Genomic DNA, 25,264 nt, shown 5'->3' with positions numbered 1-25,264 from the left:
GGTCAGATTCCACAATGTCTGCCTGTCATAGTGAGGGAAAGGTATGATAAAACTTCTGTTTCACTCTGCCTTCCCCTCTCTCCTTTCCCGCTCCCCTTTTTATTTCCCGTTCCTCTCTTTGCACTACTTACAGCTGGACATAGATTATTGTGAGCCAAATCCTTGCCAGAACGGTGCCCAGTGCTTCAATCTTGCTATGGACTATTTCTGTAACTGCCCTGAAGATTACGAAGGGAAGAACTGCTCCCACCTGAAAGATCACTGCCGCACAACTCCTTGTGAAGGTTTGTGTCACCTTGCAGGTGAATGGGAATGACTGGCAATAGTTTCTGCCCCTCCCCTGGCTGGAGCCATAACGCAGCTCCAGCAGTGTCGTCACCGGAGTAGCTCTTGTCTAAAGAGGCTGAATTTTGCCCTGTGCCTTATGCCTCTATTTGTATGAGAAGATGAGTAATATTTGTAAATATCAGCTATTTGAAAGACAGTGTTATGTCAGTGTGGACAGAAAACACACGTAGCAAATAGCCTGCTTTGCTGAATTTATTCCAGGCCATGGATGTGGTCCAGCAACCTTCAGATAAGATGCTGTGATTGTTTTACGCACCAACAGTTGGTATAGTCCTTTTATTTTAAAGCAGCAAGCATATTTGGCAGTGTCAGGTTTACGGTTGGACTGGATGATCTTAAAGGTCTTTTCCGACGTAAATGATTCAATGATTCTATGATATGCATGTCTTTTAAACGTCCATCACTGGAAATTAAAAATGTTGCTCTTAGCTTAAGAAATCAGATAGAATGGGCAATCCTCACGCAGGTTTCTGCTTTTTCTACAGTAATTGACAGCTGTACTGTGGCAGTAGCTTCTAACAGCACACCGGAAGGGGTTCGTTATATTTCTTCAAATGTCTGTGGTCCTCACGGAAAATGCAAGAGCCAAGCAGGTGGAAAATTCACCTGTGAATGCAACAAAGGATTCACTGGCACCTACTGTCACGAGAGTAAGAGCTAAAAAGAGAATATATTTTATCGTCCCCTACTCTTTTTTTGGAAAAAGATTCCATCCTTTCCTCCCAGACTGCTTTAAGGTTTCTTTCTTGTAACACAGTGAACCTTGGAACTGCTTTAAGTTTTCATATCCCGCTTGGGCGAGGCAGATTGGAATTTGCTAGGCCTTGGGGAAAGTTCACAGTAATGAACCTTCTGGCCTTGAATTGTATGTTTTTAAAACCCTTATGCATACAAGGTCTGAGGTAGTTAATAGTGGGGTTTAGCATGGATCGTAAGGACTCCTGATTTTTGTTGTTGTTGTTTTTAATAGTAATTGTTGAGTGACAGGCTCATCACTTTGTGCACTGTTTTTTAGCTATTTCTCATCTTGCTTATAACCCTTCCTCTCAAAAGGGTCTTAGAAATGGAAATAGCACCAAATAGTCTGCAATAAGAAGATGACTTCGAGTAGCTGTACTTCTAGTTTGATTTTTTCTCTTTTTTTTTTTTTCCCTCCCCTCTCCTCCCCTCCAAACCGTTGCAGATATTAATGACTGCGAGAGCAACCCCTGTAAAAATGGTGGCACTTGTATCGATGGCATCAACTCCTACAAATGTATTTGTAGTGATGGATGGGAAGGAACGTATTGTGAAACAAGTAAGTTACCCGTTCTTCAGCACGCAGAAAGATCTCTTGGAAAAACATAAGGAAGGAATGGCTGGTACTGTCTTCAAGATGATAGCGACCAATGCCAATTCAACATAAAGTCTGCTTCAAAGGCCACAGAGGACAAGGTGTCCTCTTTTTTTCCACGGAATCCCAGACTTTTGTATCGGAACTAAACCCAAGTTATGAAGGTGGACTGGGAGTAGAACCTGGCTCTCCTACTGTTCGATTTTCTGCTCTGCCCTTTAGATAACTTTCTGTAAGAAACCCGTAGCATCAGTACACACCATTTTAGGAATGGCGTATCTGCATATCACACTTGTATTTCGTCAGTCGGGGAACAGAAGAGGAGTGAGCGCTCAACTCCTATCCTCTGCCTGCTAGGATAGTTTATGTAATAGGCCTTTTCACTTCTTGTTTACTGAAACAAGATGACAAGCAAAATAAAAACAAACTGGAGGAATGTGGTGGAATATTCTTCACCTCTGTGACAGCACTTAAAGCTTTAAAATACTGGCTTAGGTGTTTAATCCGTGTTTGAAACACAGGCCAAAATTAGGGATGGGAGATGCACCTTTCAAGCATTAAGTGTTTGTCAATTCTGTAAACACTGCTTAGCTTGTTTTGTCTCCTTAACATATCTAGATATTAATGACTGCAGTAAAAACCCTTGCCACAATGGAGGAACTTGCCGAGACTTGGTCAACGACTTCTTCTGTGAATGTAAAAATGGGTGGAAAGGAAAAACTTGCCACTCCCGTAAGTTGAGCATTTCCAAAACAAAACAGGCGTGCTCTGTTAGGCTGTTTAAACTTGTCGCATTGCATTAAGAAAGCACTGGTATTAAGGCTAGTTTGGGTTCTTCACAGGTGACAGCCAGTGCGATGAGGCAACGTGCAACAACGGAGGAACGTGTTATGACGAGGGGGACACTTTCAAGTGCATGTGTCCTGCAGGATGGGAAGGAGCCACTTGTAATATAGGTAAATATCCTGCATAATCACCAGGAAGCAGATGCAGCACTGAATCTGTGACCTCAGTTTTTCCTCTTGGCTCAGTTTTGACGCTTTCTAACAACTTAGCGGCAAATCTTGTTTCTGTTACAGCAAGGAACAGCAGCTGCCTGCCAAACCCCTGTCATAACGGTGGTACCTGTGTAGTCAGCGGGGATTCTTTTACTTGTGTCTGCAAGGAGGGCTGGGAAGGACCCACGTGTACTCAGAGTAAGTCATCTCTGCTTGAACTTTTCCAGAGTGTTGCATGATGAGAACATTAGCTCATCCTGTCGCCCTTGGAGTCAAGATTGAAACCAGAAGGGAGAGCTTGTTTGATGTAGGCTTTAGCATCACCTGAATCTTTGTTTTTAATGACTTTATGTGATAGAGCCTTGACCTGGGCATGAGAAAGTTGCAAATGAGCTAAGTGGAGACAGATGTTGTCTTGTTTTCTCCCGCATTCTTTTTCTACGAGCAGCTCTGTCTGCTTCCACTTTTTTTTTTTCCCTGTTAGATTCTTTACAAGGATCTCTTCCTGTGTACATGTGTTCCACAATGTAGTTAACAAATTTTGTGGTAGAAGCCTGGAATCAATTTAGTAGAGAATTTCAGCGTATTTTTGTTAAAGTTGAGCTAAGTGTAACGTGGGCATTAGAGGAAGTTTGATCCTTCTCTACTGACAGTAGAGTTCTACTAGCCAAAGGCTGCATATTTAATGTTGTCTGTCTTTGCTTTGCAGACACAAACGACTGCAGTCCTCATCCTTGGTAGGTTGAATATGTTTATCTTTCATCCTTTCCTTTTTTGTTGTTTTAGAATTCTAGATTCTTTTTAGCTGTAGCAGTCTTTTTAATGTATATAATGACTTTTTTCTTTACAGTTATAATAGTGGCTCTTGTGTGGATGGAGACAACTGGTACCGCTGCGAATGCGCTCCAGGCTTCGCAGGTCCTGACTGCAGGATCAGTAAGTGTTTCAATGGCACTCTACCTTGATTTTTTGTCTCACTTGAATCTTGTTGCAAGACAATCATCTTAATTGAGTTAAGCGGTAGATCAGATTAATGGCAGATGTCCTGTGTCTTCTGTATCCGTACTTAGATCTGTAGCAGATGTGGGGAGGGCAGGAACTGCGCTGAAAAGGAAAGAAATCTTAAAGTCTGTTCAGCCGGAGCTGAAACCTCTTGGTTCAGCTTGAGTGGGCAAAATGCCCTTCAGTCTTCCCAGTCAGAACGTGTTTGTGTGGCATAGGTTTCTGCTTGAGATGAAAGCGTGCCAGCCAAAAACCTTGTCAACTAATAATCCATCTACAAGCCCTGAGGTGATGTATGCACTTCCCTGTAATTTAATAATAATTACAAGTAGGAGGACACTAACACTTTTTTTTAATAACAGCCATGGAAATAGAAGTTTCATAGTAGCGATACAACTGGAAAGGGGTTTAACATTGTCATCAGTTGAAGAATCTAGGAGGGGGACAAAACTGGAGTATGTCAAAGGAGAGGAAGTGTGTGTGTGAGAAGGAATGTGTCCTTGCCCTTGAAAAGCTTAAGTAGCCATAGGGGTCAGGTTTTGATCTTTGTTAGTGCCACACAGCAGAAACTTCAAAGAACTTGCTCTGAGATTATACCGGTGCTGCTAAGAAGAATCTATCTCCGAGTAGACACTAGAAAACTAACAGAAAGCTCCAGTAGGCAAATCTCTCGTATGTTTTTTGACAAAATAAAAGGATACTATAGAGTAACTTTTTTTTTTATTTCCTCTCCTTCCCATCATAGATATCAACGAATGCCAGTCTTCGCCCTGTGCCTTTGGAGCTACGTGTGTAGACGAAATTAACGGGTACCGTTGCATTTGCCCACCGGGTCGTAGTGGTCCAGGATGCCAAGAAGGTATTTCAGATGTCATAGCTGGTCGTAATACTTGTAGCGAGATCTGTATAATTGCATGTTAACAGGTTTGTGGTTGTATGGGTTTTTTGGGGGGGGTTATTTTGTTGTTGTTTTAAAGCAAGTATCTTTCTTTATTGAAGAAGCAAACTTATCACTAAGTTTAGATGAACTTAGGAAAGGGGTTTTTTCACTTTTTTCCTATTTTAAGTTTATAATTTTGTTCAATCTCTCTTCAGTTACAGGAAGGCCTTGCATTACCAGTGTGCGAGTAATGCCAGATGGGGCTAAGTGGGATGATGACTGTAATACCTGTCAGTGTTTGAATGGAAAAGTCACCTGTTCTAAGGTACAACTGTGCTGTGTTTTGGGTTATACTGTCTTCTGTCCTGTAACCAGTGGTTACTTACCGGCATTTATTCTCTTCTAGGTTTGGTGTGGTCCTCGACCTTGTGTCATACATGCCAAAGGTCATAACGAATGCCCAGCTGGACATGCTTGTGTTCCTGTTAAAGAAGACCACTGTTTCACTCACCCTTGCGCTGCAGTGGGTGAATGTTGGCCTTCGAATCAACAGCCTGTGAAGACCAAATGCAATTCTGATTCTTACTACCAAGACAACTGTGCCAACATCACCTTTACCTTTAATAAAGAAATGATGGCACCAGTAAGTAGCAGAACATAGCTCACTGTGCTGTGGCGCACGCGTGCTGGCTTCCCAGGGCACGAAACAACTTTTTTGACTGGTAAAAGTACAGGAAGAGCTGAGGCTCCCTTATTATCAAAGAAAACAGAAGGTATAGAAGGATTAATAGAGACTTCTAATCTAAATGCTTTTGTGTCTGGAGAAGAACAAAAGCTGGTTCAGGGGGAATTCCACCTCCTCTTCCCTTGAGAACTCTTACTTCAGGGCAAAAAAAAAAAAAAAATTCTTATATTTGTGTGTTTGTGTGCATATATATTTAAAAAAAAACCCAACACCTTTTTTGTATCCTCCAGGGACTTACCACAGAGCACATTTGCAGTGAATTGAGGAATCTGAATATTCTGAAGAATGTTTCTGTTGATTATTCTATCTATATTACCTGTGAGCCTTCGCACTTGGCAAATAATGAAATACACGTTGCTATTGTAAGTATTCCTGGAATATTTTTAAATGTCTTAGTAGTTAATGGCTTGGATATGTGTGCAACATGTGGATTTCATAAAAATCGTAATTCCTGGCTTTGTCAGCACTTCTCGTGGTTTAGTTTCCATCCCAATTCCCTTTAAGAACAGGGAAGAAATCCCGGTTACAAATGCATACCTGAAAGCTACCATCTGGTGGCAACTGTAATAGGGGTAGTAAAACATTTTTCTGTTCTGCTCTCTTGAGCACTGCTTTTTGGGGGTTTTTTGGTCATCTTTTTTGAAGATGGGGCCAAAAATTCTGCATTATTAGTTTCTGCCCATAGCTGGGCTTTTTGTTTGTTTCCGTTTTGTTTTTTAAGTACGAAAAGTACTGAGAGCCTTAACTGATTGTGAAAGTTTATAAACAGCAGATTATCCACGCATCTGATCTGGCATTTGGTACTAATTGTATGACTTCTTCTGTAGTCTGCAGAAGATATAGGGGAAGATGAAAACCCAATCAAAGACATCACAGATAAGATTATTGACCTTGTCAGTAAGCGCGATGGTAACAACACACTAATTGCCGCAGTCGCGGAAGTCAGAGTACAACGGCGACCGGTTAAAAACAAAACAGGTGAGCTTTTCCTTGTCTCCAAAGACGCGTACGCTGGCCATGACTAGAATGGCCTTTCAAAGCGGGTGAAGCTTTTCTCGCTTTTGAGATTGTGTAGCAAGTCTGAGAATCTCTGCCTCTTGGCCCGTTAACTGGGAACAATAAGGTGGCTTTGCACCAGGATCTTACTACTTTAAAAAACCCAAAAGTTCTGAAAATGCTCTAAACCAGTGGCCTAGCCTGTTAAAAGGGCTGCTGCTCTTCTGCGTTCTTCACGGAGAAATAAGGAAGAAGCCAGGAGGCGGCTGGCTCTGAAAGCTCCCATGTATTTACCTGGCAACGCCCCTGTCCAGATGTATGATGAATTAAAGTATTGTCAGAAACATCCATTATTAGCTTGCCGCATAGCGCCAGGCGTGCACTGGCGTCTTACTGACAGCCACCAGTGGAAAGAGAGAAATTTCCGTAGTGGGTATGGAGCCAACTGCCCTCAGGGCAGGAGATGTTCCCTCTGAGCTGGGAGCCGTGGCAGGGCAGCGTAATGAAGTCTGCGTTACTCTTGCCAGTGACGAGCGGCTCTGTGCATGTGAGGAAGACATTTTCCACGAGGGCTATCAGACAGTACTCCCGAGTCCTAAACTCACTTTAAACACCCTGTATTCTAAAAGAGCCAAGGTGATCCTGGTGTTACCGTCTGGAGCCCGGTGAAAAAAATAAGGCTTAAGAAGTGAGATTTGTTTTCTTTGTAGAAAGCCTGGACTGGAACACTTGATTTGCAGCAGGGTTAACTGGTCTCGTATCTCTTCCAGATTTCTTGGTGCCGTTACTGAGCTCAGTCCTAACAGTAGCCTGGATCTGTTGCCTGGTAACTGTTTTTTATTGGTGCATTCGAAAGCGCAGAAAGCAGAGCAGTCATACTCACACGGCGTCTGATGACAACACTACCAACAACGTAAGGGAGCAGCTGAATCAGATAAAAAACCCCATTGAGAAACACGGAGCAAATACTGTCCCAATTAAAGACTACGAAAACAAAAACTCTAAAATTGCCAAAATAAGGACACACAATTCAGAGGTGGAGGAAGACGACATGGACAAACACCAGCAGAAGGCCCGATTTGCCAAGCAGCCAGCGTACACTTTGGTAGACAGAGATGAAAAGCCCCCCAACAGCACACCTACAAAACACCCGAACTGGACAAATAAACAGGACAACAGAGACTTGGAAAGTGCACAAAGCCTAAATAGAATGGAGTACATTGTATAGCAGACAGTGGGGTGCTGCCGTGCAGGGCCTTTAAATATCATTATAAAGGCACTCAAGAGCTTGTAGTTCTTAAACTGTTGTGTAATATTTGAGTCTAAGGCTATTATTTACTTAGAAACCCTGTGTTAATTTAAGTTTTGACAAGCTGGCTTACACTGGCAATGATAGTTGCTGTGGTTGGCTGGAATACCAAGTGCTGCATTTCACATCTATGCAAAACTAGTCAAAAGTGCCCTCACGTCAATTCAGCTGTAGCTGATGCATCACGGAACCGTTTCATAAGGTGGTCTTACATAGCCTTATTACTCTTCCTTAGCGTTTAATTTTTTTTTTTCTTTCTGCCAGATGTCCCGATTTATACAGTTTCTTTAGAATAATACATTTTATTTATATTTATTGAATTTGAGTTTTTTGTATATTGGTTTTATGGTGACGTACAACTAGTTCTGTATTTGAAAGTGCCTTTGCAGCTCGGAACCACAGCAACTATCAGAAATAAGTTTATTATTTATTTTTTTATTGTATTTTTGTTGGGGCGGGTGGGGGGAACTTGTCAGCAGTTGCTGGTAAATGAAGAATTTAAAGAGGAAAATGTGTCAAAAATAGAAGTTTGTATAGATATGTAAATAATTCTTTTTTTTATTAATCACTGTGTATATTTGATTTATTAACTTAATAATCAAGAGCCTTAAAATATCATTCCTTTTTATTTATATGTATGTGTTTAGAGTTGAAGGTTTTTGATAGCATTGTAAGCTTGTGGCTTCTCTATTTTGAATTTATTTTCTTGTTACATGTTGCCTATATGCCAAAACTAAGGTGTTCTAAAATAGTTTATTTTTAATAGGATGGGCTCTCATGCCTTGATGCTGGTTTTTGTACAATGTCAAACGTTTGAAACACCTTCCATAGTATCACTTTAAGACTCTTTGTAAGTACTGACTGAGGCAGTTTAGATAATTAGACTAGAACATTTTTTTTGCTGCTTTAGACTTGAAAAACGAGTGACAGGCAGATAATCTGCTAAGAAGCAGTTTAAGGGAACAAAACTGAGCTATTACTTTATGTAGATGAAATGTGAGTGGTTGCATGTAATTAAAATATCAAATTAGCGTGTGAAGTTGGAAACACAGCAATCTTATTTTGTAAATTCTAATTATTTTTTTTTTCTCACCATGAATATGTAATACTGAACCACTTGTAGATTTGACTTTTTTTGTAATCTACTGCATTTAGGGAGTATTCTAATAAGCTAGTTGTTGAATACTTGAACAGTAGAATGTCCAGTAAGATCACTGTGTAGGTTTGCCATAGATTACACTGCCCGCCTTAACAAGTGAGGAAATCAAAGTGCTATTACGATGTTTAAGATCAAAAGGCTTATAAACATAGTAATCTCGATGGTTAACCATTGAGATCATGAAGATACCTTGTATTGTGATATTAGTGTTATATGAAAATGCATCTTTGATGTGTTGTTCCTGGCAATAAATCTTGAAAAGTAATATTTATTAAATTTTTTGTATGAAAACATAAAAGAGCGTGGAGATTATTGAGCTTGGAGGCACTCCCGCCGAGGTGGTTGTGCAAAAACAGCGGCAGGTGCCGGTTTACGTTTCCAAGACCTGCCACTGATTTCGGTGGAGGCAGTTTTTTCTTAGATGATTACGCGTTCCCCTCTCTGAATCAGATTGAAGGGGTTCGAAAGCAGCATGTCCCTTGTTCTCAGTGTCTTTCGGCTCACGTACCTCCGTGCACTTCTCAGAGGACGATGATGTGACTGGAATTGTGCAATGAGGTTACTTTGCATGGGCCAATGAGCTACCACCAGATAGTAACCAAATCTAAGTCGCTAGGCAAGATACAAACTGCTGACCTGGATGGGAAAGGATCCATAGATTATACTGACTTCTAATGGGCAAAAAGTGCTTTGTAAAGCATAAAATAAACTCTTAAAATATTCAACACAATGGCTTTTAATGCTTAACTAATGCAGCCCCTCCCACCTAAGAGGGGCTGTGTGTGGAAGTACGGGTTAGCTGTCTGATAGTTGACTCTTCTTTTAGCACGTTTTCCTGATGAAGCTGCAAATTTGCTAGTACAAATCTGAAGGAACAACTAACAGAGTGTAAGAAACTCAATTGAAAAATAATATAAAATAGGGTCAGGCTGCTGCTTGTACTTCAGCTTAAACCAACCCGCTGCAACGCTAGGCCTTTTCATCCATATTTTGTTTGTAGTAAATACAGATACTTTATATATAAAGATGGCTGCGATATGAATACAATGAACACTTAAAAAATCTGACAGCAAGACATACTCTGTTCTGTACCACTCTTACAGCTGTCTAAAAAAAAAAAAAAATCGATAAAACCTATTTAGTGTTACTTTTTATTTCAAACTCACTTTAAAAGGAGATTTCTAACTACACTACCTTGAAACGGGCACTGCTCTTACTCTTTACAATCACATGCCACATAAGTACCAAAGAATCATCAGTTTACTGCCTGCTGAATGGGAAGTCAACAAGATTAGCTTCATCTGACCGCTTCAATAATTCCTCATCAAACAAATCCCATGAGTATTTATTTCTCTTCGTTCCCTGACTTCTACAATCTGCAATAAAGCAAACATGTTGTGTCTAAAAAAGCCACTTAAAGGTAACAGAATCTTCCACCTGCCTCAGGAGTACAAAGTGAGGCTATGGACTGAATGCTTTTCCATACTTTTAACGTTGAATTAACCACCTTCCTGATGTCTACTGTTCACGTAGGTCTCAAATTCAATGATGCAGAAACCAACTACCTCTTCTAAATGCCTGAAACATTTGTAGCTGAATTTGTAGGAATAAATCTGAGTGCCTTCTATTAAGCAAAAGCAAAAAAAAAAAAAAAGGAGGGGGACTTCTTTTGCTAGCCCTGGGAACATGTATTTGACAGGCTACTTCGAAACCTACTGAGGCAGATTCTAATTACAGACTTAATCATTTAATACAGTGACAAAGCTGTTTAGATCTCCGAAGACTCAGTATAGAGCAAAACCTGGGCTCCTCAAGCTTCAAAACTCGTCAAAGCCTCGAGCGCCGTATTCATTTATTTATTTCCAGCCTTTCCTGTGCTACAAAATACTGTACTGACTGTGCAGAGGTTTTGTTACTGCAGAGTTTTTCTCCACACACAACCTATGTTTCCCATATAACTCATGTCATCGCTACCTCATAGTGTTATAAAATTAGAGCCGCAAAAATTGTCTGGGGGGGAGGGAAAAGAATGCTGTGAAATTACTATAATGATATTTTTAAATTATATCCTTATATCTCAGTGGTAGCTTCAAACTTTACACTGGTGAATATAACACAAAAACCGTCTTCCAAAGCCCAGAACCATCACCAAGCCAGGGGCTGGTATATAAAGTGTTTTCTGTTGTCATGAAAAATAAATAGAAACATGCAGTTTAAGGCTTTCCCATTAGAATACCAAGGCACATTTAGTTTTGTGGAAATTACACTTTGCCAGTTCACAGTTTACTACTCCGGGAAGATACATTCTGTTTAGTCAGGAGAAGTTTCCCGCTGCTAGCATGTGTTTGTTCTTTGGACCCTTATTTGTCTAAGAACTGAAAAATGTGTGCTTCCTGAGCTGCCATTTAAACATAGGAGCTTTAAAAAATAAATAAATAAATAAAATTACTCCCCTTAGCACCCTCAGCTTTGCTATACCTACAGCTAATTGAACCTGTCGAACCTGGGTTTGGTTCCACTCGAGCTGAACACAGCCACATCAAAGCCGCTGCACCTCCGCACGGAAAGGGCCCATCTTACGTAGAGCGAAGAGGCGCTGATCGTGCACGTTACATCAGCCTTAACGCCAATATATTCCCGTCACTGGGGGAAAGACAGCCTTGGGAACAGCTATTTCTGCATTGCTAATGGGAGCAAATGACAGCCAGCTAGCGCTTGTACATCTGAAGCCTAGCAAGTGACTAACATAAACCAGTTCAGGGCCTAAACATGAGACCAGCATCTTCAAGCAATTTCGCTGATGAAGCTATTCTCCCTTCCACAGAAGCAGCGCTTGTTCTTACACCAGCTGACGCACCTGCGCAGCAAGAGTTAATACTACTCATCAGCGCTCTGCCAAGCTAGAAAATGTACAAGGTTATGCTCTCCGTTGCTCTTTAAAGACTGCACGATTCAGCTTCTTACCTGCCGGCCCCCAGCGCGGCTGCTCCAGCCGTCAGGCTGAAGTTAGCCTTGCCTCCTCAGCTATCCCGGGGCCCACATTGCTACCCTTGCCGTTTGCAGAGTCCCTCTGGAACAAGTCACAAGGCAGAGGCTTCATGTTTTTATTAGTGTATGCAAAGATGAGAAGTTCTGACAAGGGAAGTACCAAATTCAGCCTTTTCCTCCCCAGAAGATGGAAGTGATTGCATAAGCTCCCCCTCCCCTCCTAAACGGAGCAAGAATATTTAAGTATATTTAAGAATTTTTCAACTTCCTTTTTTTCAGTATTGACACCAGCAGCCATCGTGATTACTGTTTACCAGCGCACTCAGAGTTTGCTTTTAAAGGCTAGCTGTTGTTCCCAAGAGAGTAAAAACCAGTAAAATAGCTGTGCAATGATTAATTCCAGTTTCTGGGGGTGAAGAGGAGGAAAGCGGTGAAGGTTCTGTATGGTCTGTCGGCCACCGGATGGAGGCCCAGCAGATGGCTTACGTAGCACTGGGGCAGCATTGGAGCGACGTGGTATCAGACAGGGCGTCAGACTGGAGTTCCAGCCCAGATCTTCCAGTAAGCGCCTTCTCTGTGATGTGCAAATTGTTTCAACCAGTTTCTCTACAGGGTGGAGAAATCAATCTCTATTCTTTTCATTCTAGCACTGTGAGATCATATTAATATTAAAAAGGGGCATGCCCATCTCTAGAATTATAGCTCAAGACACTTTTCTTTAAAGATCTGATGCATAAATCAAAAAGATAATTATTATGGCAGCAAATAAAGCAGTTATGGAGCTAGATTACCAATTCCTACTACCGAAGTACTATGTCTCAGCTATACTAAAGGATCTAACTTTGACAGAATGGGAGCAAATCAGTGAAATTCTCACTCAAAAAAGGTGCGCTGTCAGCTCTCACGGGAACCGATTCCCAGCTCTGGAATAATTTAAATGGATAGTAAAGGAGGTAGGACAGTGGAGGTTAATTCCCTGGACAATTTCCAGGTTACAGCTGAAATGCCCTGCGATACTACATCATTTTCACAACTCTTCTATGATTTCTCAGCATAAGCCGACACCAACCAACCAACCAACCGAACAGTCCCCGTCTAAAAATGTCACCTTATTGCCACTGTGGAAAGGACAAGGTCACGCACTACCAGGTTCCATTTTAATTATCTGGGGAAAAAAGTGAACAAGATGGGGGAAACTGTGTTCAAAAATACTTGAGCAAGTTGACGAAAGAGTTTGCAGTACGAGTTCCTTAACCAGCTTGCTTTACCTTGAAGAAATTGCTTACCCTCCGTGCTGTCCCAACTGTCAAAATAAGCATATTCATACCCCTCCCAGGTTCAACTGCAGAATGCTTTGATATCCCTTTGATGAAAGGCTCGGTGTGCTGCTATTCCCCCATCCCACATCTGCTCGTTCACATAGGGTTTTGGATGCTAGTTAATGCTTATTAGAGAAGCAAAAAGCAGAAAGCAAAGAAGTGAGGAGTGCCTTTTATTAAAGCTAATTTCTGAGGCCAACCCACACTTCCCACTGCTGGCTAAAAGGCTCTTGATACTATTAACTCTGTTTGCTCGAGCCTGCATTAGAGTGTTTTAATACAGTATGAAACGTTTTATTAGATACGGATATAGGCAAGGAGATAACTACTCATAACATGCAATCTGGGATAGTCTAACGATGTTTTACATCTTTCTTATTCCAATTGCAAACAAAAAAATTATTTTCTCCATCTTTTTCCTTAAAAGCCAATGAAATGATGATATAAAAACGTCAATTAAAACTCAGCCAATGCGACCCACATGCAGAGCGGCGAGAGGGAAGGAAGTTCACACTGACTAAATAAACGCCTTCAGAAGGCTACTTTACACCTCACTTGGTCAGAACTTTCTGTAGCAAGGAAAGTTTTGGTTCTTACAATTTTCCTTTTTTGTTAGAAACAGGTGCTCTTGAAATTATCCAAGTCAAGCGTAACACAGAAATGCGGCTATGCAATTGTAATAACACACTAACATACGCTCTAGACCCTGGTACGCAGAACTACAACCTGACAGATAATATCAGACCTAGCACAAAGCTTATTACTCAAAATAACTCTTGCGATAGTTAAAACCTTCCTACCGATCAACACTGGGCAAGGGAGATTTTACATCAGCCTGCTTCCTCTTTATAAATAAATATGTAAAAGGCTGGTCTAGCTTTTGATGTGTGTTTAAACACAAAAGTTCGCTAAACAAATATTTTTAACTACTTTGATGTAAAGAATAATGGAAACGATAGTCTGCACACATTAGAAAGCGTTTGGCTAGGAAAGGACTGTTTCACTATCAGCAAACAGCACAGACCAAATTAACCAGATGATTCATTAAAAAAAAAAAAAAACAAAAACAACCAACCAAAGCTGGCTGGTTTGGAATAGACAGTTATTTCTCTTTAAGACAAACATGTATTTTTCAATGTGAGCTCTGCATTCTGGCTTTAGCCAGTCTCAGATCTACACATATTTCAGAGGAGTTCAAAGACGCTCTGAAAATGAAAAAACCCAACATAACAAACAAACAAACACAAAAGAAAAAAATGAACCAAAGAAATTGTTTCTGTGCTTCAACGGCAGTTTCAGAACAGAACAGAGCCTTAAATATTTATGACTTTTAACAGAAAGGTATGCTAATGCTGCTCAGAAGCAAATTGGTAATAGAAAGCCACAGCCAAGACTTGCAAAGTGCTAATTTTACTCCAGCTCAGTTTCCACCTCCTTTTTTTCCCCCCCCTAAACCTGCTTTAGGAAATCAGGTTTGCGGTTCAAGACCACATCAGACCACACCTCTGCCAGTCACCTGGGTGCAGGTGGATTGTTGATAAAGAAAAACGCAAAGACTGAGAAGACGACCTTGGGCTTAAAGTACAGAGATAGCAGAGACATACGGTAACAATACAGCCCGGATGTCACAGCATCACGTAAAGCACCCATAAGGTTTGCAAAAGGGAAACTTTTATAATAGTCCTGCTGCACAGACAAAAGAAAGAACAGTTTTGAGCAGCGACACCATCTAAAAATCCAGAAATGACCATGAATTCAAAGCTTTTTCCCTGAATAACTGCATTTCTAAGAGGATCCAAGAGACAACTTTTTAAAGTAACTAAGCTCTAAATACACAGCTACAAAGAGCCTAGGAACCTAACAAGTCAGTAATTACAGTAAGAATGATGCAACTATGCACTTTTGAGAAACTCCACTTGTATTTGTTCTGATTCTGTAGGCTCTAACACCTTTAATCGATCTAGCCCTGCATTTCTTATTGTTGCACAATCTCTGTTTTAAAAGGAGGATGTTCCCATGCTATCAGTGAGGTGATGGAAAACAGCATTTTAAGTAACATAACAAAATATTCTAAAGGAAAAATCAAGTGTTCTTAGCTACACAGACAATGGTTTAATCTACCCAAGCCCCCTATTAATGTATGACATTCATTTGTAAGGGTGCATGCAGGTAGGTGATTCAGTTAAGACTAAAAACTAAATTGTAATTATAAGGTTGAACTATATATAATAACAGTATGCGATGATACAAACTATATGTGGTTGCCCTCTGGTTTCTAATACTTGAGTTAAATGGATTAGGAGAGGAAAGAGGCAAGAAGAAGGGAAGCTTCAGAATCCAAAACTGTTCGCAGTAATAGTTTGGGGCGTACTTGCTCAAGACCATCCGCGATTTTCACAGATACAACCAGTGCATTCGCCAGTTTGCAAAAGCAAGCATAAGGTCTTTTTCCTAACCAGAATGAAATGAAAAAAAGTAGCTGAAGTGATTTTATCAACTCAACATGTGTCTGTTACTGCGTAATCATCTAAACCTCTCCTGTAAGTATCTGTTACAACCAAGATCACCATCACAAAGATCCAAGGAAAAGCAAAGTAGAAATAATGGAAATTTAAAACTGCAGTTTAGAATATATGCTTGGACCATTTTTTATCGGTTTATTCACTGTAAGAACTTAAAGAAGCCACCCAGAAAATCTACGCTAAGATTTTAATGTAAACTATCAAATTATTCTATTTTAATTACTCTTATTTTTCTGATAAATACTTAATTAAACGTCCTTATACCTCAAAATATTAAGTCCAACAAAAAGGGGCTTTTTACTCCCTTCCTGGCCCAGTATCTCGAGTCCATACAAAAGACAACAGTAAACATACCTCAGGCTATTCTTCCTCCAAACCCAGGTTCATTTGCAGCCTCAGTTTTGCTGTTACTAGGAAAGACCTTTTTGCAGAGCCTGAAGATTGGTAAGGATTAGCAACCTTATTGCAAAGCACTGTGAGAAACATCATGCAAACAGGCTGAAAGAAAAAAGAGAAAATGTCTTCTAGCAGGCACGCAGAATCTTTTTCATTTATAGCAAAAGCAGAAAAGCTTTATAGCAGAAAGATGCTGTCAATTGACAGTGTCTTGCTGTCAACTGCTGAGTTGCTAGCTCTCATAAGGACCTGTATTACACCACCAACTCTACTGCTTATGGATGTGAATCTTCTTCTTAACCTAAATGAGGATATCCACAGTCGTAAGTATAGGTCAGCAAGATTTTTCAAAATTGCTTCACATAAAATGTCTGTGGTCACACTGATTTTAAGAGAATGATGAAAGAAAATTGCTTATAATTTTATTTTAAACATATCAAAAAGATAAGCATGAAATAAAAAGTTACATTTCCTTAGCTCATTAGCACGTAAGTTACAAAAGCAGTATGAAAAAGCACTGTGCAATTAAAAATTACCTCTGTCTTAAAATAACAAATAACTCGGGTGTTGCTAACACATGAAAAACAGTGTGTTGTCCTTGCACACAAACAAGGCCTGATTTTGAAACATGAATGCATGAAGATGTGTATGCATGTTTATGTATGAACTTTTCCCAATAGCAATGTTTGCACGTCCAGGTGACTGCGCATATATAAAACCCATCTTCATTTTTCCAAAGACTGAATGCATGATCACTTGTATCCACAATGCAGGTTAGAAATAAATGTTCATATCAAAACTGCACAAGCAGAAACTATAGTTATTTTGAAACTCCACTGAAAAGGTGGGCCTTAAATTATCAGCAACATTAAATTCTGGTTAAAGATTTATTTGAAATAACCTCAATTCGCCTTATGGTTGTAAAAATCATGACACAGTTCATGTGAATAAACCATGAACTTCCTAACAGAGAGAGAGAGAGAGAAGGGATTAATTTTTACTAAAATAAACTATGTGTTCAGAAACCAGCAAAACACTGAATAACTGCAGCTGCTAACAGATCACAAAGGTGGTTTTAACTTTTGCTGTCATCAGCTGATATGACTTTTTAATAGTACTAAAACATACACAGATGTAAAAGTTTGCTTTGTAAATATTATAAGAGATTTTTCTTTCTATAAATACTACACTGGTTCGTACAATATTAATGTCTAATTCCTAAAGACTTAACGGAATTATCTTCGTTACAGTTCCAAATGACTAAAATACTTAATTAACTAAATTCTCTTTAAAAGTTTTATCTAATTTTGACTTTGTATTTTTATTATTTTTCATTATTTTGAATTGCTTCCTACTTTTTGCATATGCTTTCCGAATACAAATTTGGCTGTCCACCCATGCCATCAAGGTAATATTTCAAACTTTATGTCTTCTTAAGCCTTCGCAGTTTTAACTTCCCAAGACCGTTTTCAACTTCTTTTTTTCTTTTTTGGATAAGCTTCTCTGAAGACACAGGCTGCAGTTCTAAACAAGATGATGGCATCACAGGCAATTCTTCAGTGGTTGTGCTTGGCTCATTTTGGCTTGTCTGCACTATATTGTTCCTCACAGAAAGAGGCCGGAGAGGTTTTTTCTGAAAGTTAGTGACTCCTCATCACACGCAGTCTTTGTCATGTCTTGTTTAGAAAACAACCTGGAATTAAGTGGGGTCTTCTCCTCCAGGAATGGATCTAAACAATCATCATCGCACTTAATCATTTCTGTATCACTAGGAATTAAAGGAGTCCCTTCGAAAGATACTTTTTTGAAATGCTCTAACTTTTCTTCTGAACCACAGCTCTTTTGTTGAGCCTGTGTTTCGGTCACTTTTTGACTTTGTTTTGGACCTAGCAGTGCTGACTCAGAGCTACAAGGAGGGTTCTCGCTTAGAAGACTCGACTTCAACCACTCCACAGAGTGAGGTTTTTGCTGGCTGCTAACATCATCTGGCTGTCTCTGATTAACATAATTTTCCAGCTCTAAAACAGGAAGCTCCAAGTTGCTCTCAGCTGTATTTATGCAGTCCTTTAGCAGTCCTGTACTCCTACATTTCACTTCAGATTGAGGACTGAGAGAAGTTGGACAGTCGTTCTTTCTGTTCCCTGTCTGCGAGTCCACTGAGCCAAGATACACTTTCTTGGAGTCCTTGCTGATTTGAGGTTTGCTTGTGCTAGTTTTCCTTTTTTTTGTCCTTTTCACGCTGCAATAAAAAGGAATTTTGTTTTTAAACTAAAAAGGAACTTCCCTGCCTCAATCTGCCCTTCTTACAAACTCTGAAACACCACTAGGGCAATCCTCTTTCTGAATATGGAAAAAAACCCTGTATATCATCTTGACAAGCAGTAATGTTTGTCTAGTGTGGATAATATCAAGTGTTATCCATCTGATTTTCCACTGCACTAGGGAACCCTATTTATTAATGACTAAGCCATGAAGGAGTTCACATTCTATTCCAAGAGGCAGAACTGGATTCATTACAGATGTTAAAGGTCAACACGGCATAAGTATATTGAATTCCTTCCCAAACTGGCTAGATAAAATAGTATTTCATAAGTGCCTAAATGATTTCAAACCATTCCCATATATTCACATGCATAATGTATATCTAAAGAATAGAGGGGGGCAGGCGGGGAGAGGCAGCGTGTGCATCTCTGTGTGAGAGTTTCTAATCTCTATTTTAGAACGTTCCTCTGGAATTTTTCCCAGGACATTTCAAAGCATTACTTTAAAGTTAACCACTACTCATCTAGTATCAAGCCCGTTCATCTGGGAAGGACTTAGTTAATGCAAGTAGATGATATTCTAAAAGGAATTATACAGGAAAGTAGGATTGCAAGGGACCTGATGGAGTGACAGTACATAAACACTCCTCAGCAGCGTGTTACCTACAAATCTAGATTTCACATAGGCTGTAAGATGAACTTTATGCACAAGTACTGAAGCTGCCTATGCAAGATTTTGAGTCTGAAGATATTACTCTAGATCATCCCACGCTGAGACTGCTTTCTGCTGCTCTGCTGATGCCGAGCAGCTCCCAGGTCAGCATATCTAACTCTTCAAAAAGAGGACTCTTCCAAAATCGGTAGAGCTGGCACACCTCCAAATCTAATCTCATTTCTAAAGACAACACAGATGAGACAACATGGGCAAAAAGAAAAGTTGCCAGGGTTCACAGTAAATCCCTGATTCCACAGTTGATTTGGGGCTACTGGCAGCTTGCACAAGTAAGAATGGCATCCTGGTACAGCAGAGGACCAGTAAAATGTTCAGCTGACCAACTAACTCTCCCCATCCACTACACTTTGTGACCAAAGATCGAGACTGATATAGTGGTACACTGCAGACTCTCAAAATGAACAAAAAAAAAAAAAAAAAATAGATTTGCAAAGTGTTTTTCACCAGATTCAAGCATCACATATTTATTTTGGCTCAGAGCTTCATTCAAGGAAAAAACACCCTGTTTTGATTCTGCCTAGTGCTATGCAAGATATCTATGTGGGTTGTAATAGCTTTTTTCATGCCGTACAAAACAACAACGATCATTTTATGTGCTTATCCACACTAGAGTAGTAGTCTCTTAGTAATTTAAACCAATCTTTTGCAAAGGAGTTTATATTATTTGAAATTTTATTACGTAGTCTAGATTCTATTTACCCAAATCTTACCAGATTATAAATTTAACACCTTAGAAAGAATAGTGACATACATTTCTTTCAAGATGTCTTGCTTTATTTGTTCATTCAGACTAATCTTGAGCTTCTTGTTCTCGGCAGATTCAGTAAAATATTCAGACGTCCCATTGGAAAGTTCTTTCTGCTCCAAAAGAAAATACAGGTTTAAAACATGACACATCAAGCTATGATTATTCAACATAAAACTCCATTTCTAATACTTACAGATGTTCTTTATTATTTTGATCTGAGCAGTCTAAGAGAAACAGAATTATTTTTAATCTTTTAATATTTGGGAGTCTAGTCAGTTCCCTCCCCTTTCAGACTCCCAACGAACATACTTCATATGCTAAAATATACCGCAAACAAACAAGGCTGTAATGTAAAGGATGTAGCTTTCCAAACCATCTGAGGAAACTGTTGGCAAATATTTGACATCTTTGTGGCTCAAACTGTGACAAATGCCAGGAATCTCTCTTGCAGACAGGAGCATGTTTGTCAGTTTTTTTTCTGAAGAGACTGACTGGCGCAGTGGTCTATACACTTATTCTCAGAAGAATTCCCATGATTTTCCATACTTACAAAAAAATATACAGTGTTATTTTCTCCTTTAAGCGGCAAGGGTTAAAACTTTTAATACTAACATTCAAACGCTCACAGCTTGTAGTGGTTGGCTACTACAGGACAACAGGGGAATTCTTTCTGGTCTCAGCTAACAGCAGCACCATGGTTTTATATAATACAGGATTGGGGCGAGAGGGAGGGAAGGAAAATGCTCTTTTTCTTCAAGCTGTGAGCATTTCCTTTCACAATGAAACAATCTCAATGAGAGAAGGGCCATTTGCTGACTTCACTATTAACTACCACATACTTCAAAAAAGTATTATCTCTGAGGCTATGGAGAGGAGAGAAAAAAATGCGGCGAAGTCAGGAAGAGAAGAGGCTTTTGTGCATCTCCTTTTCTTTGATAGCATTTTTCTTCATCAGCCTGCACGAAGCAACTTCTGATTGGGGCTCATCAAACGTAGGGAGCGCTTATTTATACTGCTTCTTGCTCCGCACTGTGAAGCTAGCACACTGGAGCCAGGCGGTACGAAAGAACTGAAGAAAGTAGAGAAAGACTGCGGAGGTGCAAAGCCAAAGCGTGTACATGAGCGCTGCCTGGAACACCCCTCAGGAACCTGTCACTTACAGGGGATTAAGCCCTGCCCATTTTTATTTTTATTTCTGTTTTAAAGGAGAGGGGGTAAACCTCGCCGCTCTTTCCAGAAGACTAAGCCAGTGAAAACAACTTCCTGTTTTGTAAGCAGAAAGAGGGTAGTCAGGCAAAGAAAGCAAGCCATTTCAACAGTTTAAAAAACTACAGCTGTTTTGAGCCTTCCCTTCAGAGGCAAATTACGCAAACGTTTTTGTGTGTATTGATAGATGCATGAAGTTCTGCGCACTAGTGCTGCAACACATGTGTTTACAGCAGGCAGAAAACACATGGGACATACATGCAATGTGATTTCAACCTCAGAAATCAAGCCTAACTAGTTTAATCTGAGGGATTAATTGCTGCTTCTGTCCTTGTTAGAGGTATGGACTCCCCTAATTTGACTAAATATGTTTTCATATTTTGTAAACTATTAAAAGAAGGGAATATTCTTAAGATGCTCAAGAGCTTTGCTAATTTTAAGAGAAGGTACAGACTCTAAGTCTGTAGAAACTATTCTGATTTCCAGTAACACATTCACACAACTCAGACTGAAGGATCTTGCACAATCATTCTGCATCAAAGCAGCTGGAGAGCACTCTTACTGAGCCAGAGAACAGGAGCACAAGCAGAAGCATTTGAACTGTCCTTGTTCTGCTTTACGGTAACTGGTAAGGCTAATTCTATTAAGTCGTCTTCAGTCCTCAGCTGAGGACATCAACACGGCAGACTGACAGGATCGCCAGTCCACTAAGGCAGTTCTTGTAGGTGTGGTAAGGAACGGGTGGAAAGTAGCACTTCGTACAAAATCCAGAGGAGGACTGGGGACAGTTCCTGTCCACACGTACTCGCTACTGCAGATAAGCAATAAACCTCAGTTCTAACTTGCATCTGATTATGAACAGCGCATGATCGTTGCCTGGAGTGTACCGTCATGCCGGGGTGCGAAGAGCAGACCCTGGAGAGAGGCAAAGGTGACGAAGCCGTGTCACTTGTGAGTTGAGTCAGACTGGAGTTAATGGTCCAGAGTTGAAGGGCTAACACATTCCCTCGCTATGCCATCATCAACCTTTTATTTTGTTTTCAAATAACTTATCACATAAAGCAGTGACAGAAAAGGGTTAAGGCATTAAAAAAATTAAAAATCAAAATGATTTATATGTGAAACACTTCTGAACATGCCCTCTAAGTACAGTAGATTTTCCCCTTGGAACCACACCCTGTAAGTGCTGTATTTTGAGAGCTGAACAATTAACATAAGGCATATGAGTCAGTCTTTGAAAGACTCTGTGGGAACCAGAGAGCCTTTTGCTATTAGGAGTGATGTAAACTCCCTAAGGCTGGAATAAGTCCACAATAGAAGGCAAAGAGAGTCATAAATAACAACAATGGGCACTCCATATACTACTAAGACACTCAGCCATTCTTGGTGATACTTCCTTTATTTTCTTTATTAGACTTAATAATTTTAGTTAATTAAAAAAAAAATAAAAAACACTGTCTGTTTTGGGAATACTATTTATTTCCTATGGGAACTTGAGGACTTGTTAAAGAAAGAAAAAAGCTAATCTGCTCTCATCCTGTCTAGTAATCCCAAATTCCTTTTAGGCTGTGAAATAATTAAAGAAAAATATTCCAGGCATAAAAAGGAGGACAGCAGAAGCAGACATCGTATAAACAATGACACCATGACAGAGAAAAACGTCAAAGCACCGCCAGACTTGTGACTTGACTCTGAAAGCTGCAGGGAGTGGGATTGCTGCTAACAAATTAAAACCACATTTCTTGGCAAATTGTTAAAGACAGACATATTTACATTTGTATAGAGACTGGGTGGGCACGAAAGATTAAAATGCTTCTTTAGCCCTTGAACTGCCAAGTTCTATCAGAAATATGTGCTCTTAAAATCCTAGGGTAAGCTCACTCCTTTTTGTCACTAAAACTCGGCAAAGAACGGCCTGCAGAAATGAAGCTTACAAGGTCTTACTACCCTACCTGCTCATAATACTGGCCTCTCAAAGCCTGGTTTTAAGATCCTTAGCACTTATCCTAAGAGATGTCTGGGAAAAAACTCTATTAAGACCTGCAGAGAAACATGGCTGTTAGGCACAAAATATACTTGCTTTAAGGCTTATCAACTTGAAAATCCATTCTTTTACTATCCTACTCAACTTACTATCTCATTCAAAATGAAAAAGAAGCCCTCAGAAATGTAAAAGTGGTGACTGCCATCTGCAGCTCTCTCCAGGACGGCTGAGCTCAGCAATACAGCATTAAATATCTGTAAAAGAACTACTCATGGATGTGCACTTGTGAAGAATCCTTACAACTCATTATCATGAAGAAGAGTGAAAGGTTTGGCCTTTTCAGCCTGACAATAATACTCACACAAATATTGATTTTTTTTTTCAGTCTATGGTTTGGGATGCTGGGCTGAAAGAAAAATTTCGAAAGTGAACAATACTGCCCTCCTTCCCGCCTCTCATTTGGTTTCATACTTTCCAGTTGTCTCTTACTATGCTCAGGAAAACAGTTGCACATGCTTATGTACCAATAAAGTAACACTAAGGGATAATTAAATTTTGTGTCTGGTTAACAAAAAACACACAATAAAAAACACATATTGTTTCTGAATTGCATTTATCAATGTGGCTCAACTTGCTCATCAAAAAATACTTACTAGAAAACATCAATGGGTCCAATAAATCAAATTTAGTATCAGAGTGGCATAGGGGAGGGGACTCTGAATATAATAATGTAGATGAAGTAATGAAATAAAGTATTATCCCAGGCACACACAAGTGAATAAAATTAAAATTAGTAAAAGGAATCAGAAACAGTTATTTAGGGGAGCTTTATGTGAGCTTGCAATTGCATGATTTCTCTTAATGCCACTCTAAGCAGTATCATGAGCTCAACCATCTAAGATAACCTTTAGGTCTCAGAACTGTTCTAATAGATGATTGGCAGATCAGAGAGGTCATACAGGACTCCTTCCAATCTGATAAATGGAAAAGCACTCCTAAAGCAAGTGAGGAGGCTTGTCAGTGAAGGATGAATCAGATACTATCATCTAACTGATAGGAAATCGACAGACACAGAACTTTGGGTCTAGTCTTCCATCCTCTCCCACCCCACATGAAGGAAAAGCTTCCCGCAATTTCACGATGCAAATTTTTCAGCGTTTCCAATGTACTGATGCATCTGTCCTAGCAATTCTACTTATGAACTCCTACCACATCATAAAACATTCATAGAAGTTTTCCAAGTACAGAAATGGATATTATTCTCAAGCTGAAATACAGTTCCTTGATTGGACTTGCAGAATATTGCTCTACATTTTAAAATGGACTGTCCTGCTCTATATGTCAGTACGTTCCAGTAAAAACCATTAAGGATCATTCCATGGTACACATGGGAGTACTGATTTTTCATTTGAAATAGGTATTTTTAAGGAATGCTGATGGTTTTAAAAAATACATTCTTTTCAAGATTGAAATTGGAGAAACAACCAGAGAAAACTGCATCTCTCTGGTGAGCAGCAGAACTGTATAACCTACCCGTGTCCTAGCACAGAAAGCAAAATCTAACTCCTGGATCAGTACAGTCTTCATTATCTACTACCAAAATTCATTTTGATTTGACACCATGGATCTTAACTATTAAGTTTTCGCTTGTCAAGAGTCCCTATGGTCCGTACTATTTAGTCCAAGAGTTGGCCCAATCTGTTACAAGTCCCTGTGACACACATTCCACTTTCTCAAAATACAAGGTGTGAACCTGGGTTTCTCACTCGATACATAAATCCTGGCAATTCCAAACACTCCAAAGGTCCCCAAAGCATCATCAGATTAGCTTAAAGCTTATGACTTCTATGAGGAAAATGCCTTCTTGTTTTTGAAGTCTTTTGTTTGGACTTTAACCATATTTTACATATAGCAGGAATCCCAGACTATTCGGAATGTAGGAAATTCAGAGTTTTCTAGATTTGCATTTGAATGCTTGCTAGATAATAGAAAATAGAAAAATTCCTAATAAGCTGTAAATGGCATAAAACAAATAAAATGTGAATAAAACCCCTAAAGTTGCAGGGGGGCCTTTTTAAAAATTGATACACATCTGTAACACAGCAGGAACATACATAACATTTTCTAAAGCCACAGAAGGTGCTCTTGAAACAAACGATTTATTTACATACTGAGAAGCACGTGATACGTGCTGTGTGTATTTGCTTGAAGGCAAAAAGCGTTAAAATTAATGTTAAGTAATTGAGCTATTAATCATTCTGATTTTATATACTGATGCTACAAGACTCAGATTCTATCTTCAGAGAAAGTGTCCACTGATAAGAAACAGAGGAAAAG

At 39.6% G+C, this 25,264-nt stretch overlaps 2 protein-coding genes across 2 annotated transcripts in view; one reads left to right on the top strand and one right to left on the bottom strand.

Annotated features, from left to right (window-relative positions):
* JAG1 (jagged canonical Notch ligand 1) overlaps positions 1–9,093 on the top strand; it is a 36,712-nt gene extending 27,619 nt beyond the window's left edge. Inside the window, exons 13-26 of the mRNA XM_050894215.1 lie at positions 134–284; positions 834–998; positions 1,532–1,645; positions 2,300–2,413; positions 2,524–2,637; positions 2,761–2,877; positions 3,389–3,416; positions 3,530–3,615; positions 4,427–4,540; positions 4,777–4,886; positions 4,968–5,204; positions 5,537–5,668; positions 6,134–6,284; positions 7,073–9,093. Of these exons, the coding sequence (XP_050750172.1) occupies positions 134–284; positions 834–998; positions 1,532–1,645; positions 2,300–2,413; positions 2,524–2,637; positions 2,761–2,877; positions 3,389–3,416; positions 3,530–3,615; positions 4,427–4,540; positions 4,777–4,886; positions 4,968–5,204; positions 5,537–5,668; positions 6,134–6,284; positions 7,073–7,530 (2,091 nt within the window). The 3' untranslated portion in view covers positions 7,531–9,093. The remainder of the gene's footprint in view (positions 1–133; positions 285–833; positions 999–1,531; positions 1,646–2,299; positions 2,414–2,523; positions 2,638–2,760; positions 2,878–3,388; positions 3,417–3,529; positions 3,616–4,426; positions 4,541–4,776; positions 4,887–4,967; positions 5,205–5,536; positions 5,669–6,133; positions 6,285–7,072) is intronic.
* Positions 9,094–16,405: 7,312 nt separating this feature from the next.
* SLX4IP (SLX4 interacting protein) overlaps positions 16,406–25,264 on the bottom strand; it is an 81,012-nt gene continuing 72,153 nt past the window's right edge. Inside the window, 3 exon segments of the mRNA XM_050895101.1 lie at positions 16,406–17,618; positions 17,621–18,234; positions 19,741–19,847. Coding sequence (XP_050751058.1) covers positions 17,419–17,618; positions 17,621–18,234; positions 19,741–19,847 — 921 coding nt within the window. The 3' untranslated portion in view covers positions 16,406–17,418.

The sequence above is a fragment of the Gymnogyps californianus genome, chromosome 3 (assembly GCF_018139145.2).
Source record: "Gymnogyps californianus isolate 813 chromosome 3, ASM1813914v2, whole genome shotgun sequence".
Lineage (NCBI taxonomy): Eukaryota > Metazoa > Chordata > Aves > Accipitriformes > Cathartidae > Gymnogyps > Gymnogyps californianus.
This window is presented reverse-complemented; position numbering and strand designations above follow the sequence as displayed.